We start from the raw sequence: 19,772 nt of genomic DNA, 5'->3' as shown, positions 1-19,772 counted from the left end.
GCTGTTTATTATTAGGGGGCCACGATCTATCCTCAACTGAGTTATAGATAAACGACCCTTACTGATGATTAAAGACCAGGTAGATATCTATATTATAGAACTTGGTAAGCTTATAAGCTTTAGCTTTTAATGTCTAGGACTGCCTTATAAATTTAACTCGGGAGTTCCTGTAAGGATCGGGGCCACCTATAACTTTAATATTATTTAGTAAAAGAATCTAGAATAAGGAAAGGGGTAACGAAACTTTATAAGTTATAGAAGTTATAAGTTTTTACTATAGACAAAAAAGGACTTATATTTATACCTAAGAGTTTCTTTATCGAATATACCATAAATACATTCTAGGTTTAATCCTAGTTTAAATAAGTGCGCGTTTCCTGGGATAAATATCTCTAGAGCCTCTTAATTTACGCTTATATCTCCTACCCCTAATAGGATTTCGGATCATATCACAGCTCTAGTAAGGTTATCGGTAGGAATACCTATAGTTATCTTAACTAAACGAAGACTATAGGCCTTATTATAAAATAAACGATATTATACTCTCTAGGAAGCCGCTAATCCTTTAGTGCCTTTTAGAGCTAGTCTATAAATATATATTTACCTTATACTTTAGATAGTAGGCTAAGAAAGTAACGGAGCGGCTGTAGTATCTATATAAGGGGTAGAGACTATCTAGACCCCTAAACCTATCGATTAATCTATAATCTAAGATATAGTTAAGCCTATTAGGGTAGAGATTTTCTAAAGCTAAGATTACTATCTAAGCTAGCCCTTTATAATATACTAATCTGCGATACTAGAATAGAGTTACGGTATTTTCTAGTAATAAGTCGATAATAAAGAAGAATCTAGAGATAAGTAGTATAGTTACTATATCCTAGGCTATTCGTCTACTACTAATATAGAGGATAATAAGATCGCGATAGTCCTCTATAGCCTTAATAGCGTTAATAGTATAAGGTATATTTCCTAAAGGTATATCTAGGTAGTAACTATTACTTTTAATAGAATTATCTAGATAGCTTCGCTATTTTCTCTAATCGCTATCTATCTCTATAGTTAATATCTATATATTAAATCCCCGGTATACAAAACTATTATAAAAGATATAGTAGAAATATAGGGTTTACTTATTAGACTGCGCTTTTCTAGTACCTAATAATAGTATTCTTATAGACCCTATAGCTATAGGCTAGATTTAGTATAAGACCTAATATATAATCTCTCTTATAAAGTTATACTTTAGTCTACTGTCCTAGAAGGAACCGATTCCCTATAGATCTGCTAGTGTAAAAAAACTTATAACTTAATGGTTAGCCCTACTTATATAAAATAATATATAAGATCGACTTATAATAGAGCCGCGGCGGTAGCTCTTACTCTAGATTTTAGTTAGCGCTTAACTATAGAAAATAGGGTATATACTAAGCTTAGGCCTATATTCGCTATATAGTTAGTTTATTTTAAGTATTATATAGATATATTATTTAGAAGTCTAGTTATATTAGTAAAAATATAGGTAGATATAATTATTAAACTTACTATTTTTATTCCCTAAATTATTAGCTACATTGAAGTTACCTATTATAAAAGTACTTATATCCCTAGAAATACTTATGGTTACTACCCTAACCTTTAGGCTGGAGTATTGTGGTCCTAGTAGATCTTCTTAAGTAGTACTAAAAATATAATAATACTCTCTAAAGGTACTTTTTAGGATAGTATCGAAGACCTATGAATTATAGCAGCTATTATATAGGAGCTATTTAACCTATTTAGCTATATCCCTAAAGATAGATATAAATCTAAATACTTAGCGAAGTAGTAGAGGTAAGATAGAGGGGTATCTTTTATAGAAAATACGATATACTAAGGTATTGAATCGCTCCGAGTAATATGTAATATCCTATATTATTATAAATAAACTAAGGGCAATAAGGCTACCTATAATATCCTTTATTAGGTTTCCTGATTCTAAAAAACTATATTTATACTATAAGGTTACTAATTTATCTAAACTTATACTAAGTATAAGATCTACTATATCTTATATTATATATAGGTATAGATATTCCTATACTAAAAGTAGGAACTCTAATAGAATTACCCCCCTTATTCTACTACTATTAATAGTAAGGATTATAGGGCTTATAGTCGGTAGAAGAATATCTACTACTAATAGCCTCTAGTAGAGGTAATAAAGATAGCCCTTAATTATAAACTAATACTCTAGCCTAGGGGTAGGGTTTCCGAAAACCTAAGTATAGCGGTTATATACTATATATCTATATACTAGAATATATTATATAGAACGCAGAAGGTAGACTAGATAAATACAATTGCTTTGTATATAATATAACTAACTACTAAAAGACTTAAGTTCTTCTTTATATAAATTCACTAAGGAGACTGTATTCTCTAAGAATCGCTTATATAAGTGTGAAAAATAAAACTTAACTAGATCAGTTTCTTTTATAGGATATATATTAGGCTATAGTACCTTAGAACAGCGATATATTATAATAATAATAGACTAATATAAAGTTCTAAATACTATATAGGGGTTAATGACTTTCTAATATTAGCTTTAGCCTATGAAATATTAAGATAGGACTAACTAAGTATCTTAGGTATATAGTAGTCTATAAAAAGTGTAGACGAAATTGTGGTAGCTAATCTAGAGAGAGAGAGATTGGTATAGTAGCTAGTCTTAAGATAATACGCTAAATATAGCTCTATATATAAACTAATAGGGCGATCCTTCCTTATAGCTTTTATAAAATCGAACGGATAAGAAATATCCTTTAGTATATATTAGATTACTGCTTGAAATAATGCTATTAAATATATCCTATTCAGCTAAGCTTAGTTTTCTTATTAAATAGAGGAAATGGTATCGATCTGTTCTGTGATTAATACTTTGATTTATTAGAATCTTATGATATTAGAGAAATTATTATCTTATAGGTATAAAGATATAGAGCTAGAGAATAATCCAGATAGATTGTTATATCTACTTTCTTAGATTTTCCGGTAGAGTAATCCTATACTAGGCATACCCCTCTCTTCTTTTATTATAGATATGCTATGAATAAATATTACCCTTAGTAAATATTGTGATAAAAAGGAGGATATAGAATAAAGCTATAAATAGCTGATAAGAAAGTATATGACCTTTTTAAGATAGGCAGTATTATTAATAAAGATATAAACTATATCTATAAAGATAAATATTAACTGTAACCATAGTACTAGCAGTATTTTAGCCGCTAAATAGTTATTCTAAGGAATAGGATGGCTAACGCTAGTATTAAGTCTCTTTATAGGGTATAATTTATTGGTATTTAGGATATTACTATTAGCTAATAATACTGGCCGGCGGCTTTACAAAGAAGCGATATTATATCGCAGTTTTATTAGAGCCTCAGATTTATACCTTTTTATATTATTTAGAGGATAGAGCTATTAAAGAGTGTGATTCTTGGTTTTTCTGCTAAGGAATATATATAATGATGGATATTGGTTATCTTAGTTATATAACTTAGAGACCATACATCGCAGCCGGCTGTTATCCTAGATTGTAAGTGTGGAATCTTCCTAGGTGCTAACATCAAGCCAGCCAATATCTATCGAGTTTTACATTATGAAGTAAAAATAAAGAATCTACGTCTCTTATGCCTTACGGTACGAAATATTTATATATAAATATTACTCCTTTATATGACGGACGTGTTTCATAACTAGGGTGATAATATAGCCCATATTTACAGTAAATAACCAAACAACCTCGTTCTCACCTCATCTTCACCCCAGTCCTCACCTCATTCTCACCTCGTTCTCACCCTGACCCACATTTACTGGTATAGATCCCAGACTACGTACTTTTGTCAAGGCCAGCTCTCGCCTCCCCAAGTCCAAGAGGCAAAAGTCAAATAGGGATAACAACAACAGGGTACTATAACCAATAAAAAGCTCCCATTAACTAACAGTTGGTGGCCCTATCCTAGTCATTAGAAGTCTGGCGCTTAAGAGCAGAGCTAGATATAAGACCCATCTGCAGCGTCTAAGACTAATTTTTATTTTACTACCTTGCCCTAAACATATCTAATTACAAGCACAATCATGACTACGAAGCGTCTCTGGTACTCAATGTCCCAGATAGTCCGTGGGAGACCCATAATCCCTTTCTTTATCTTGGTACTAACGAAAACATGCATTGCACACAAGCAGACATTGACTCATACAACGCATTGAGTGCTTTCGTTCAGCAGCAGGATATGATTATAGGGAATGACGGTTTTGAGTCTAAAGCGTGCCCGGAATCGTCTAGGGTCTCTTTAATGACAGAGTTATACAGGGGTGGGTACGAGTATGGGATAAGGTATCCTTCCCCCTATGATAGGTCCCAACTAGAGCTGATAAACTAGCAGCCAAGCTGATGCATTATTATCCTCATCTTTAAGTTGTCCACAAGGCCCCAGGGAGATTAAGACTATCTCGTATATAGATGAAGCCCTATCTGTCACTCTGAAGCGATTTACAAGTACGATAAATCAATTCGGTACACTTTCGCAAACGCTTAGTAATAAGATCGAAGGCCTAAATAGCCGCTTCGACGATATAGAGCGCTGTCTAGACAGTATAGAGAACCGTATAGATAGTATGAAGCAGAGCATAGACAGTATAAAGCACAGCATGGATAATTTATCTTAGGAAACGGAAAGCTTAGAGGCTAAGTTCAAATCTATTAATAAGTATCTGCTCGAGGTCATAAGGCGGGAACAGAGGGTAATAAAGGAATTTAGTGACTTGGCAAGTCGCTACCAAGAGTAAGAAATATAATAGGTTACCTAGCACATTGCAAATTCTATAATATACATTAGTATTTTCTGAAAGAGATAAAAAGAAGCCCAACACTATAATAAGACAGTACTCGGTAGATTCCATAGCTTAAGTTCCTTCACGTCTAACCTATAACCTGAAATATTTGATAAGTCAAAAACAGCCCCCAGCTCCACTTCTAGAATTAGATCCCTAAAGTATTAGGTATTACTGCTCCGACTCATACAGGCGCGCGGTTGCCTATATAAGGGCGTCTTCTAGGGAGCTGAAGATATTAAACACCCGTTCTTAGAACTATAAGAGTATCTATTTAGTCTCTTTATACCACTAAAGCTCTGCTCTAAGATAGCCTATCTTATAAGCAGTTTCTTCTAACTAGGTCTTAAAATCTAGCGATTGTCGCTTTATATATTGCAACTGGGACTGTAGTCTCTCGAGGTTAGACGATATACCTCCAAGACATAGAATTTAATGGTCTATAGGAGTAATCTCCTCAGATATAAGATCGAGACGTTAGCCAGTATATCGACTCATTGTATTTAATAAAAAATGCAATCAGGACTATAGATAAAGAGTTTCGCCCTTTAGGTTGGTATAGAAATATTAAAGAGATTAAAAGAGGCTTACAGTAGGAGGTAATGCTGTTCCTAAAAGGACGATATTGACAATACCCTCTATCACCCCTTAATGTAAGCGGAGGTAATAATTAATAGGGCAATATAACACTACCTACAACACAAAATATACCTTAACGTATATACCAGTGTATCGATTTCAATACCTGCCTAGGTTCCCCACTCTATAGCTATATAGATTTAGATTAATTTTACCACGTGATTTTATCTAATAATATACGAGTATTATAGTTAGGATCGATAAATAAAAATACCTCTATAGATATATAACAGCAACGGCTTTATTGATAGATACAAGGATAGCAACCAAACTATCACTTTCTTAATATTAGAAAAGAAGAGATGATTTACAGTTAACTTATCAATCAGGCCGACACAGTGTAACTAGCCGGAATTTTGGGCCTCATTTATAGGCGTCATAAGGCACACAATATCGTTCGTTACCGTATATATCCGTATATCCACCTCGCACCAACCTATGGCGCACCGCGCTTACCAAGACCTACGAGTCTCTCTATACGACAGTAAAAATAAGATATAACACTAAAAACGACAAAAGACTTACAACACTAAAGACAACTTGCGATACTAAAAATAACTTACAACACTGAAAACAACTTACAATACCGACCAATTCCTACGACACTGAATACTATAAATACTATGGTTAGTTGTATATCGTTATATACTACAGTGTTTAGCCACTAATAAAGGAAACGAGCCCTCAGGTCTTTATTATATAATAAAGACCAAACCAATCCTTTAAGACATATCTTCTGAAGCCTAATATCAAAATCCAGTAGTAGCTCCGCTATCTACTACTACTATTCTTCGAGTAAAGCCGACTTTTTATCCGCAGTATATATAATATTTACTAATTCTATTTCAAAAATCTAGGACGATACCAACACTGTAAAATATAACGATAACGTCTTTATCTTAGTAGAGAAGCTGTTACGCTAAGACCAGCAGTTAAAGTATTACCAGGGGCTCTTAGAGCTCAGGATTAATAGCAATTCCATAGTATATCAAAAATTATATATCTATTGCGAAAGGTCGCTTTCTAGGATATAGTATTAAAAATCGCAGCTTAAGGCTTCACTACGTTATACCATAGAAACCTATCAAGCGTTATCCTAAAGCCTTCACTTAGAAAGGGACAAAGTATAAGGGCTCGAGTCCCGTCTTAATAAGTTATACCCAGCTATTAATTTATAGCTATAGCGATTGAGTTAATACAAGCAGGAGTCCGGATATATCGGTGATAAGGGAACAATAGAGCGCTTTCTACTAGAGAACCAATGTTAGCAAGAGTTGATTAATTATCTTCAGTCTCTCCTCTACGCACATGAATAGGCTGTGCAAGACCTTCAGGCTACTCTAGACCAGTTATCTTAATAACCCCTCAAAGGGAACGCAGGTCAAGGTAGGCTATTTAGGTCCTCTGTTTATTCGTCGGAAGAATCGAATATCGAAATCATCACAGATACACCTTCTACTAAGGGCTAAGGTATTAGACAAAGGATTTTACGTACTACACTAGGTTCCTCAATTTCATTTCCTCCGAGTTTATATAAGAATATTCTTTTCCATCACTAGTAACTAGCCTAAGTAAAGGTCTTAACTAAAAACGAGTGCTGCATCTATAGCGCTATATATACACCTCTGGATACAAAGGGACCATATCTCGAGTCAGTTCGTGGTAGACAAAGTTGTGGCGTTCAATATTCTATATTCCCCGAAAGTAAAACTAGGACAGATCAGGCAGCCTTATAGCGATCACTACCTAAACGAAGATCACTACCTAAATGGAGGACCAGAAGCTGCCGGCCCATTCCAAACCTTTTATTACAATGACATCCTGCCTCCAACCATTCCCCAGCACATTAGATAGTAGATTAAATGTTAAGAAATAAATCTTTCTTTCGCCTCCTTTTCTTCCTAGGCTTTTCCCTATTCCTTAAAGAAACTTAATCATAGTGATATAAGCTGTATACATGCATATCACTAAGACGGATCGAACCACTCGAACCGAGCTTTATTAAAGTTTTATACCCCTAGCGATCCTAAAGGGGTAATCCTGGCCACTTAATTAGAACCTTATTACGCTAACGGTCCCAGTTACCAACGGTACGTAAAATTCCGCTCACATTAGATATTACAACTATTTAGGTTAAATCCGATTTTGTTTCTTATCCGAAAACGTATGGATGGACCTATAACGCGCTGCATCTGAGGCATCCGCCCATTGCCTAGTAATTCGCCTACGGTTCAAAATACAGTCACGATAACCGAGTGGAGGTATGCACTTGAGGTCCGTTTGTGATTTCTCCAACTACAAGCTCATTGCTTTAATTCTCAGGTTGGCCAAGGCGCCTCGTGATTCTTGCACTCTCTTACCTATTACCTGCAGGGATTGACTGCAGAGCTCAGACCTCTGTCCTCAGTAGCCAGTATCTATCGACGGGCTCGACTGTAGGCACAAACCAAACCAGGTCAAGGTCTATAGAAATTTTGCTGCGGCTCTGAGACAGTGTCGCGGCCGGGGTAGGAGAGCAATTGTAAAGGTCGGCAGCAACACTCTGGTAGCTAGACCGGGGTACTAGAAACAGTGTCGCAACTCTTTCCTATATTATTTTACCACAGAGTCCTAGCTACACGGGAGTTAATACTTATTTCACCCTAGGGCAGATACAATCTTTTTTTGCGCTCTTCGATAAGTTATATCAAGGCTCTCCAAGCTTTGAAGTAATATAACAATTTTCGCAGATCTACCTTTCGAGCTACTAAGACTGATTATCGTTAACCTCAATTACTACTCCTTAAGATCGTTTTCGCTTATAAATAGAAGATACAGATCGGTCAGTACCTTAGATATCTTCTATATATTTAAAGTCGAGTTTACAGAAAAAGGGATAAAGAAGCTAAAAGGGCTCGTAATTTCTTTATTAGTATAATGCGTAAGAGTACTTCATTATAATATATTAGAATTGGTCGACCTATATATATGATTGTTTAGCTCTTTATCTGGCTCCTTACTAATCCTTTCAGTAATCCTATATTGGGACTATTTTTCTACTTATATTTATATACTATAGGAGTATATAAGAGATTAGGAAGATTTCTGGTAGGAGCTCCGAGGAAAGCAATTTTCCTATAAGGTAATATTTCGATATTTTAAAGGACTTATAAGAGCTTAGAGTTTACTCTTAAAAGAGCGGACGGATATCTATATATTTATAGAATTACTTCGGTATCTCTCTAATCTAAATACTATTAAGCTCTCCTTCTATAAAGTAAAGGAAGATCAGCTTCTTTGGTTCTTTAATCGAGTATTTCTTAGAGACTTACTTTTCGTTTACCTTAAGGCAGTACTTAGGGGTATGGCTATTACTCAGTCTATAGGATTAACCTTAAAATGTATAAAGATTAATAGGATATATTCTAAACTGGCTACTAAAGATAATAATATCCTAGAAATTGTAAAGGCTGCTTTAGCAAAAGTTAAGAGCTTAACGCTAATAGAAAGCCCAGGGTTTCTAGGGTTTATATCCTCTATCCCTTTACCTTCCTTACGGCGGCTTGAATTAGTAAAGTATTGGCTTATAGGCTTTAACTTAAGAAAGTTCCTAAAAGCCTAAGATAGGAGAGTGCTATATATATATTTTAAAGATAGAAATTAATTGTATTATGAAATATGGAATATAGATAGCGAGTCTGAGCTCAAAACTTTGTCTAAGTCCTTTATCTGCTCTAGGAATATTGGCCTATAAGAATGTCTTGTACTTACAGGAGATCGTATATAATCGTATAATTTCAATGAGTCTTTTATACACTCTCCAGAAGAATGTTTACGAATAATCCCTGAGAAGTTAGAACAGTTATATTGCGTCCCGAAACTAGTATTACTACCTACACTCTTCGATTGGTTCTTAGACTCTAATACCAAGATATACCATTGGTATACAGTGACGGTATATAAGTTTGAATACCCTAATACTGCCCGCCCTAACCTCACCTAATCAAATATTTAAAAGGTTGATCGGTATGATTGTTTAAGGGCTATTTGGTTAGGCGGTATATTTCTCTTAGAAGGCGGTAACCAAAGGGGTGCTTAAATTATACATCGTCACTGTAGTTCCGGAATATTACTTTATATATTATTACCGTACAGTGTAAATGTTATCAAAGGTTTTATAGAAGTAAATAAGTTAAACATAAGCTAGGGCCTTAAGGATTTAGTAACGTATCACTTTATCTATATACTTAGGTTAAAACTAAATGTATACCTCCTAAGACTACAGTACCTAAAACGGGTTGCAGAGGAAGTAGTAATATATAAAGCAGCTAAGCCGTTCTATCATTAATACCTGATTTCGACCAAGATAGATAAACAAATTCAACTTCTAGGTAATAAAAAGCGGGCTGTTTAGCGATCAACTTATAGGACGCGACTCGCTTAGTATATATATAAGCTCCACAGATTTTTTAAAATTAAACCTACTAATATCTCTGACTAGTTAAGAGGCTTAATCTTAAAGTAGACCCTTCCGAGGTCTAATTAAAGATAGAGGACGAATGTCTCTATATATAGTAGATAGATAATCTATCGCTTAAGCCTCTTTTTCAGAAGTATATAAGTAAATACTCGGTAGGGGCCTACATACAGCTTCACTGCGAGGTAGGTTAAACGTTTTATACAGTTCCTATAAAGGTAAACTTAATAACCCTTTAGGATAATTCATTAAACTTATAAGGGTTCTTATAGCGCAAAAAGCAAACGGACCTTGAAAATGTTGCTTATATATAATTTAAAAACCTTAGTCTTATAGAGAAACTTAGGGCAGCCGAAGACAAAGCATCTCGCTTCGAGGAGGCGGCAAAATAAGCGGAAGCCGAGATAAAAGATCAGAATTCAGTCATTTAGGAAGCGCAAATAACCATTTATCTTTACTAGCAGGACATTTTGAACTAGATAGCCGTTACCGAGTGGTATCAGACCAAATGTTTACAGTGCTCGAGTATATTAGGGCAAATGATGGCTTTCTTATAAGATACTACATCTGAGACCAAGTGAGAATCGCTGTTAGAGCTTTATATTTCGTTGAGGTACTTTTCTATAGTCTTATCTTGAATTTAAAGCTTTACTGCCATCAGAAGTTTTAAGATAGTTCCAGCTCGTGTGCCAGACTAGGCCAGAATGGACAAAAATATACTATAACACAATTCCTTTTCAAACTGGTAGCCCAATTACTATAGAAATTTGGGGATGAAGTCTCTCACAAAACAATTTGTGCATGCATCATCGTCCTTCGCAGCATATTTTCTGGCCTGCAGCATAGCTTTCACCCTGCATCATTATTTCTGGCCTGCAGCATACTTTCTGGCCCACAGCATACTTTCTGGCCTACAGCATACTTTCTGGCCCGCAGCATACTTTCTGGCCTGCAGCATGATTTCTGGCCTATAGCATAGTTTTCACCCTGCAGCATTGATTTTGAAATACGTATAATTACCACCGCGGGCTTGAAATATAAATTGAGTCTTTTTTCTCCGAATACAGGGAAGTTGACTAGGCTTTAAGAATCAATATGGTTAAAAAGTCGAGAAAGAAGGCCCAAAAGGCCTAGCGAAATGCCCGTGATATCCAAACACCCGTACCCACAGAAGTGAGCTCAGACTCCGAATCCCATCAACCTGAATCCTCGAGAGCATAAGAATTGAGGTAAGAGCATAGCTAAAATAAGAAGGGCAAAGCTCCCGAACAGAAGGCGAGATTTGTTAGAAGCCTAATACTCCTAGATGACTTTACCCCAAATACGGGTGACCACAAATCAAATAACGAAACAGATAGCGAACTAGGGGATACTTCTAATCAAGATACTCCTATTAAATATAAACTAGACCCGCTAAGCCGCTAGGTTAAGGATATCATTCGCAGCGAGATATCATAAGAGTCGGAAAGAATAGTTAAGGAGTTCTTCACATCCCCAAGCCCTCAGTACAAAAGATATCAACAATTCTTTTAAAGACTAAACCAATACATTCGGGGCGTTAATAAAGACCACAATATCACCAACCTTAATACCGGTATCATCCCCGAGTCTAGCTACAATACCCTATATAAGACCTAGTAGGAAGAAGTAAGTAAGGTAGTAGTAAAAGGCTCCTTAGAGGAGTTTTAGGTAGCTTATAATAAGACACGCGCTCTTCTAAAGATCTTTAATAAAAGATATTATCTTCCTAAGAACTAGAATATCAGTTAAGTATAGGCCAAGCAATAGATCGGGGCAATAAATCCTAATATTATAGAAGATACCGACTCTACTTCCGATAGTAGCGAGAGTTAGCCCAACTAGACTCGCTAGCCCTTAGCTAGTAAAAAGTCTAGTGCCGAATCAGATATTAATATCGACAGTAATTAGCCTATAGGACTTAATACCCTAGAAGCGAGAACCATAAAATAGTAATACCAATTGTATTCGGCTAAAGTATTATATTAGTAGCCTAAAGGTACTAGCTCTCAGATCTTTATACACTACAGAAGCCGGTCTATACCGATCTATCATATTCAGGCTAGATTATATAAGAGCTATAACCTAAGTCAGGTTAAACGTATTTTAACCACAAAGACTCGCGGCACCGCTAAAGTAACCGGGATAAGGAACAGGCTTCCTAAGGAGTTTTAGAAATACCAGCGAAAGGACGTGGAGGACTTCATTAGTATCAGTTAGAAGATCGAAGACAATAATAAGTAGGGGCTTAATCCTCTCAATCTATTACTACCTATTAAAGGCATAGTATATCCACAAACTCGGATACTTATTAAATAGAAAGACGGTTAGTTTACTTTAGAAGGGCGAACTTTCATCCGTTATATTACAGCCGGCTCTGCCTTAGATAGTGATAGAGTGATTTATCAGAAAGCCGAGGAGCTCGAGGATACTTATCGCAGAAAGTATAGCTTAGACAATATTAATAAAGATTATAATAGTGAAGTTAGCGAGCCTATACGCTACTCGAACCAACGCAGATCAAAGACAAGGAATCACTTTAAGACCAGTGAAAGTAGCGACGATAGGAGCGACGCCTCTATTCAGTTAAGTTACAACCATAACAGAAGATACCGCAGTAAGCCAGCTCGTGGCCTAGCCTTATCTACACAGGGACGAAATTCAACTTATAAGATAAGAAAGGACTCAGCGACAGAGATAAAAGAGCTTGAGCGTCAGATTCGGCTCCTAAAGATACGCAGCCCGATACCCACTCAAGAAACGCAAGAATCGCAACAGAGACGACGCCGAGGTAACCGTGGGCGCATAGCATAATAAGCACTTGTGATTTTATACATTCCTTTAGTCTTATTATAAGCCGGTGTTAAGCCAAATTTTTTACTTTCGTATTATTTCTGATAAGCTGGCCTCACATATTACTTTCAGTCTTATTTTATAGTTTAGCTTAGCTTAGAAATTGCCAGACTTGCCTTATTTTCTGAACGATTGCATCTTCCCATAGTCCTCTTCTATCTATTATGCTTACGCATTAACCACTATGGGCTTCCTTATGAACTTTTACCATCCATTTCTGCATTCCATTTATAAATGATGATACAATGTTTTCTCGATTGGTTCTCCACCTGTATCGCATCCCTGTTACCGTTAAACAATATCGATAGAGAGACATCTATCCTAGACCGGAGAGTTTAATTGCTCGACGTAAGTGGGCTTGACATCCAACCATACAATGCTACTCACCAGTGTCCTATCAAGTGCCGGGGCTATGTCAGACACTGTTAGTCTTAGGTATAAAGTTCTTCCCCTAGCCCGTTACTTACTGTAATATTTTCTTTTTCTCTTCCTACACCCGTCTGGATTAACATTCCTCCGATATAAACACCGGGCCACGATGGCAAGCCATTCCAACACTATTATTATAGCCGATGACGAGGAACTGCCAAATCTCCAGCCAGGTAGCTCACGACCTCAGAGGGCACCTCGCTATAATTACAGCTACGAAGATTCCGAGAGCATGTTTATCGATGCAGCCGATAATGAGACTCGATCGCGGAAACGCAAAAGAACCGAAAAGAAGAAGCCGTCTGCTTTGGTACTTATTCCTCACACCCTCTTCTTCGTCCTTATCTAATAATTCATTAGGACAACGCTTTCCAGCTGCTTAACAAGGAAGTCCGCCATAAAGTAAAACGGTTGAAAAAGGAAAATCGAATGCGTCAAGATGAACTTAGCCAGGAGAAGGAGAGGTACCAAAAGGCGCAAGTGGATCTTTCCAGGGAAAGAGAAAGGCGTGTTTTGGAGTGCAAGATCTGTTATATGCAACCAGATCACTGGGTGACAATTCTATGTGGGCACATGGTTTGCGAGTCGTGCGCGGAAAAGCTCGAAACCCCAAAGAGTTGTCCTATCTGCCGAGCACCATCCACAGGACATATCAAATGCCTACCCTTTGCGGGATAAACCATGTATATCATGTTCTGGATTATCTGGACTAAGAAGCGTCTATTTTGCCGCAAAAGCATACTGCAGGATGCGAATATGGAACAACTAATTTCCAAATGATCGAGACGCCGTCACGGTCAAATTACTTTCAAATCAAACTTAGCTAGACATGCTCTCGGTATTGAATCTGGAAAGGTAAGCGCGCCGTATTTACTATGGACCGCAAAAAACCTTGATGCAAGTATTCTCTGGGATGGATAGGGGAAATGGGAAAGAAAACCATTGGTTGCATTAGCTAACTAAGAGAGAGGAGTATCAAACACTAGGGTTTCTTAGAAGACTATCTCAACAATTCAAGAATATCGTATTTGTTAAACTTCTCTCCAAGACATGGAATTAAGATCAATGGTTCTGCGCCTCCGATAGGGGGTGGATTCAACCATCCACCTTGCTCTTAGTACCTCTCATCCAAGCTATCAATAAGAACCGGTTCGAGGTCATCGTTGTACTTTCAGTGTACATCATGTGGAAGCTCTATCTCATCAAATTCAATTTGATAATAGTGGTTCTTCTCGAGCAATATATATCCTCTTTCGCAAATTCTCATTCTGCGCTATTCTCTTCAGATAATTTTCGGCCTGCTTTTGTTGAAGGCTGGTCTCGGGGGAATCCGGATCAGATGTTTCACCGAGGAAGACCGATGTATTATCGTCGTCGTCAAACTTGAAAATTTGACCGGGTCGAGATAGATATAGCAGAAGATCGTGGATCTGCCTATCTCCGGATGGTGGCATTTGTAAAGTATTCCGCATTATAGCGGCAAAAAAAAAAAGAAATCCTAACAGTTTCTGATATTCCTAGCAGGGAGTTCGAGAACTAGGAGATGGTTTTCTTTATTGACGATGGCATCAGGTGCGGAGATTGAACGATATCTAAGAACTTGTCCACGTGACCTGGGTCTGCTGACATGGATCAATGTCTGATACGAATCACTCGACGTTAGGACGGAACTACTTCCCATCAGAAATTGCATTCGTAAATACGGGAATATCAATATTCCGATACCACTTTTGATATGGATTAGCGTGTCTTTGGGCAGATCATCTGGTGCATTAATTCAGGTGCTAGTTACATGCGGTGTTGCCAGAGGTTCCTCTGCTCTTCGAAGTCCAGGCCTTGCTGCACTTTGTCTCTTATGCACACGAAATTTTACAGAAAAATTTCATGGCAAAGTTTGTTTGTAAAAATGGGTTTGGAGTTCGTAAAAGCACTCCATTTGGGCCTCAAACCAGTTGATACAGCGTTGGTCATTTAGAATATTGACTGAACCCGCTGCTATAGTGTATTTGGTTATCATTTCACTTAAAGCATGAAACGCGGTCTCAGCATACGAACGACCGAACTCGGCAGCAAAAAGTGGATCGGAGTTTAACAACCGTAAATAGCTCAGATCGGTGTGGTGGGATTTGACTCGTCTAACAATAGCTTGGTCCACTGCTAGGTCAAACTGACCTTTGCCAAGTAGAATAGCAATGAAAACCTTGCTATCCTCCCCTGGCGGAATATCCGTGGTGAAATGAGCGAGGGCACCATATACGTCGGATTATTGGTTACAAAGATCGCATTTAAAATTAGATTAGATACGCATAGTCTATATAGTTGGCTTTAGTAACATTCTGGTAGGTAAGAAGGATATACACTGACTTAGAGTGGTTCCATTTGAAAGAACTTATATACTAGTCTCTGCTAGCGTGATTGGAACCCTTGGTATTCGGCAGAACCCTGATTTTTCTAAGGTGGTAAGTAGCTTCTTATAGGGGAGAAACCTGATTGTAAGCAATAAACGGACACCGCCAATAACGCACAAAAATGTCCAAAGGTCATATCGTCCTAAAACAGTATAGCTCAGAATACATGCCCTACAAAGACATTATTCCATCCCCAGACCTTAACTAGCGTTATTACTCGTTAAATCTGTCAAGGCCATTCGGTATATCGGTTAATTTAGCCAGTAACCACAAGCAGTATTGAGGTAGCGATATGAAATATAGCAATTCAGCTGCAAATTTGGGTACTAAGAACGCGACCCTATGTCCAGAAGTAGTATAGCTCAGAATATATACCCTCTTTCCACTATATCCCCATTTAATCCGTATTGGTCACCGAGTATACCGTGCATTATAACGCTGTGTTCCTTATCGCCACGTAGGTCCAAATTCTTCTAGCGCCTTCCTTATACCATTACTCTTTCCAATTTTCTCATATTTATACCACCCCTTTATTTGCTTCCCTTGTGACTCAACTACAACACATAGATTTGCTTCGCTCAAAGCCAAAGCTCCCGGATACTCGATAGACAAAACCTTGGTAACATTTCCCTTTAGTAGCGCGGGATCACTTGCTTCTCCATGCGGCGAAGCGCTAAGACCTCCGCTAAGGCGCATTAGATCTTCTCCTTGAATAGATACTCCACCATAATGAAGTCTCATGTCTAGCGGGCTACTTGGCTGTCCTTATATGTTCAGAGGGTAGATCTTGCCCAGTTGAGTCTCAATGTTCCCCAAGGGAAGGGAATCCGGTAGTTCTATTAGGTAATCTTCAGTGTCGGCCTAAGCAGTTAGTCAATTTGTTTTAATCTGCTAAACAGAGTTTGCCCATACCTTCGAGACCCCGAAACACACCATTAGTAGCGTAAAGATATTAAGCCTTAACACGGATCGGTTCGCAAAGATATTTACTATAGTTAATAGGTAGTATATAGATCCCCGGTTCTCTGGCAAGTATAGCTTATATATTAGAGCCATTATCACAAAGATACCCATTTCAGGGGCATACATCTACTATCATAGAGCCTAGGCAGGTCTATATTCTGAGTAACCAACTAACCCTACATGGATACATTCTATACTATACCCATTTAGTCACCTTCTAGGTTTCTGAGTCAGCGGCAGGGGGGACTTAACCGACCTGAGCGACTCCCACTTTCACATATTAACAATGCCAGTTCGCCGCAATCCACCAGTCACTACAGAAGGTCTGCTTCACAACCTATCCATTCAGATAGAACATTTTTCAAGGTTTTTGGAAGCCGACCTCTCTCCAGCTATTACGGAAACCAGCACAGCCGTAGATTTTATTTCACATAGTGCGAGCTCACACTTATAGATCGTACGCCTACAAACCATCCTTCAATAGTCTTCTCTAGCCTTAGAAGAGGAAGAATAGCTACAGACGTAAGGATTAGAGCGTACATATCCTAAGAGACAGGTCCGCGGTATCTAGTCGATACCGTCTTTCCTTCGTTACCTAGGGCGGTTAAGCGATCATAATACTTATAGTACTCTTCAATAGGGGCGAAAGCTTAGAAGGTTTAAGATTAAGTTTAGTAAGGGAATTACACTTCTATTCGCCCCAGTCTTACCTACTTTCCACCGATTATCTCTTATCGAAGAAGCTAAAGCCATACAGCTTCTAAGAGCTAGCCATACTAATATTCTTATTAATACACAACGACTTCTATATTTTAAGTCTAGGTATCAGGCATTAGTAGTAACTCATATCCTTTATTATATCTTATAACTAACATAATTCTTTATCTAGGTTCTACATCTAATACTACCGATTCCCTAGGACGCGAGCTACCTAAACCGTTATAAATTCAAAAACCTCTGGCCCATATATATCAGGCCCCATTAGTGCGCCAGTACTCCCTTACTAGACAAAGGAGCCTCCAGTAGGAACCTCTATCTCTATTCTAACCGATCCTTTTACAAAAAGGATTTCGTTCGGCCATAGCTTCCGCTTAACTAGTTAGCTTTCCCGCGTTTCCTCTTTCGTTAAATCCTATAGGTATAGTATGAAAGTCACTCTAATTTCGTCGATATTCAAAAGATCCCAAAAGACAGATACCGCAGGATAAGATAGGTACGCAAGCCTGGTGCCCCATGAGTGTTTTTCGGAGGAGATAACAATAACAGGGCCTTAACAACAGGTAAAGCCAACTTCGCCTATAGCCTCCTTGATTTTCCGAGTGAACTTCTATTTATCAGCCTTAGTTTAATATACTCTTTGGCAAACCTACTACATCGCTTTCCTCAGTCCCACACCGCAAAAACCGCGCACATATATCAGCATCTCCCCTACCATAGACCAAAGGGGCTTTTTCTACCTTTGGCCATAAGTATAGAGACCGCTTCACTTCGGAATTTATATCAGCTCCATCAGAGGAAGCTGAAAACACCACAAAGCCCGTGATCTCCATTCCAGATAGCTCATTGTAACGAGGCGATCTGTTCTACACTGTTATCATATTTGCGTCCCTGTAATAGGCCTAAACAGTCTAGCTTAATAGAGAATAGTCACAATTGAAACTAGGAGGAGGGATAGAAAGGCAAGACAACGAGACATAGAGCTTTATATATTTGGCATATTTGAATCGAGATGATTCTAGTTGCATTTCTCGATATGAATCTAGATAAAACTAGCAAACACAAGTATTGACCCTAAGAGTTGTCCAGAAACTCATTTCCCCACTAGGTTTTTCCACTCCACTAGCGTAAATACAAGAGGTTCGTAGTTTATCTATAGTAGCCTGACTTATAAGAAGACCATAGTACTCGACATAGAAACCGCATTTTAAATGCATAATCGTCCCCATTAAGACGCCTAGTCTATGCTATAACCGAATCTACAGGGTCGGCCGCCACCTAAGAAAGCCCTAGCTCTAAAGAGCCTATAGCTGCTTAGTTAAGCGTAAGATAGTATGACCTCAGGGACTAATTAACATCTAAAATCTAAACAGGAAGAACAAACTACTACATTAAAAACTAGTGAAGGAAAGCTTTATTAAGGCCACCTAAGCAAACAAGCGCCTAGTCGGCCAGTAACATATTTTAGGCACCAACTTGATTAAGTACAACGACCAATGCTACCCTATCCTTTAAAAGTCTCTAGAGCTTCTATCACCAATTTTAGACCGGCTTTCCTCACTTAAACTTTAATACCAACCACTCCGACAGTCTTATTCAACCCTTAAATTACTTGGATCTTCTAAGTAGTAACCTCTTCCAACCATGCTTTATCGCTTTACAAACGTTATATATCACTATTAGAGCATTCGCCTAAGAGGAGCAAATCATATATACGACTCTTAGAGCACACTCTACCAACGACTGTGATCAAAAGATCCTCAGAGAGTATACAGCCTGTACAGCCTATACCGTCCCTTCTATATCCCAGAAGCGGGTATTATATAAGGAATTCAAATATTTCAGCGCTCTCCCACTCCACTTTATCGGCAGCTGCAGATATAGCTTAGCGCCAATCGTCGTGGCTTTCGGTATGGTTCGAGATCCATACAACTCCGGCCACACAGTTACGTCTCGCCGCATAAGTCAAGAGGTCTTCTGGGATCTCTTCGTCATAGCTCCAGAACTAACCTAACATCGGTTCAGGGTTTTATTAGTATAAAAGCTGATACCAATTCGGAAGTCCATTATTTAGATTAGAGATTCTAAGATCTACACCTCGGTGTAGCAGCTGATTTACTAGATCTATATTAGCAAATTTGCACAGATTTATTATCTCCATTAGCCTAAGAGTTAATTCAATTTCAGGTATTGATCGAAGACGTTTCCAGCAGCTCTAGAACAACTGGGTATCCTAGGTAGTAAATTATAATATCATCATATATCCCTCTACCGAGATAGATTTGAGGAGGTCGAGGGGCTCTATCGCAGATATTATCCACTCTATTAAATCAGGGTTCTTTGAATTTGCTGTAATCAGATAGAGGGTTTGCCTATCCCAATAAAAAGAGGAGGGACGAATTATTTGA

At 37.8% G+C, this 19,772-nt stretch overlaps 1 protein-coding gene across 1 annotated transcript; it reads left to right on the top strand.

Annotated features, from left to right (window-relative positions):
* Positions 1-13,385: 13,385 nt before the first annotated feature.
* On the top strand, positions 13,386-13,954 carry LCP9604111_9381 (uncharacterized protein; the record flags this gene model as incomplete). Its single annotated transcript, XM_039077629.1, has 2 exons — positions 13,386-13,586; positions 13,637-13,954. The coding sequence occupies 2 exons, from the start codon at positions 13,386-13,388 to the stop codon at positions 13,952-13,954; spliced, it is 519 nt and encodes a 172-aa protein (XP_038924655.1).
* Between the last annotated feature and the right edge of the window lie 5,818 nt (positions 13,955-19,772).

This window comes from Penicillium roqueforti (assembly GCF_015533775.1).
Source record: "Penicillium roqueforti strain LCP96 04111 chromosome Unknown scaffold_46, whole genome shotgun sequence".
Taxonomy (NCBI): Eukaryota; Fungi; Ascomycota; class Eurotiomycetes; order Eurotiales; family Aspergillaceae; genus Penicillium; species Penicillium roqueforti.
Note: the sequence above shows the minus strand (reverse complement) of the source record. Positions and strands in the feature narration are given on the sequence as shown.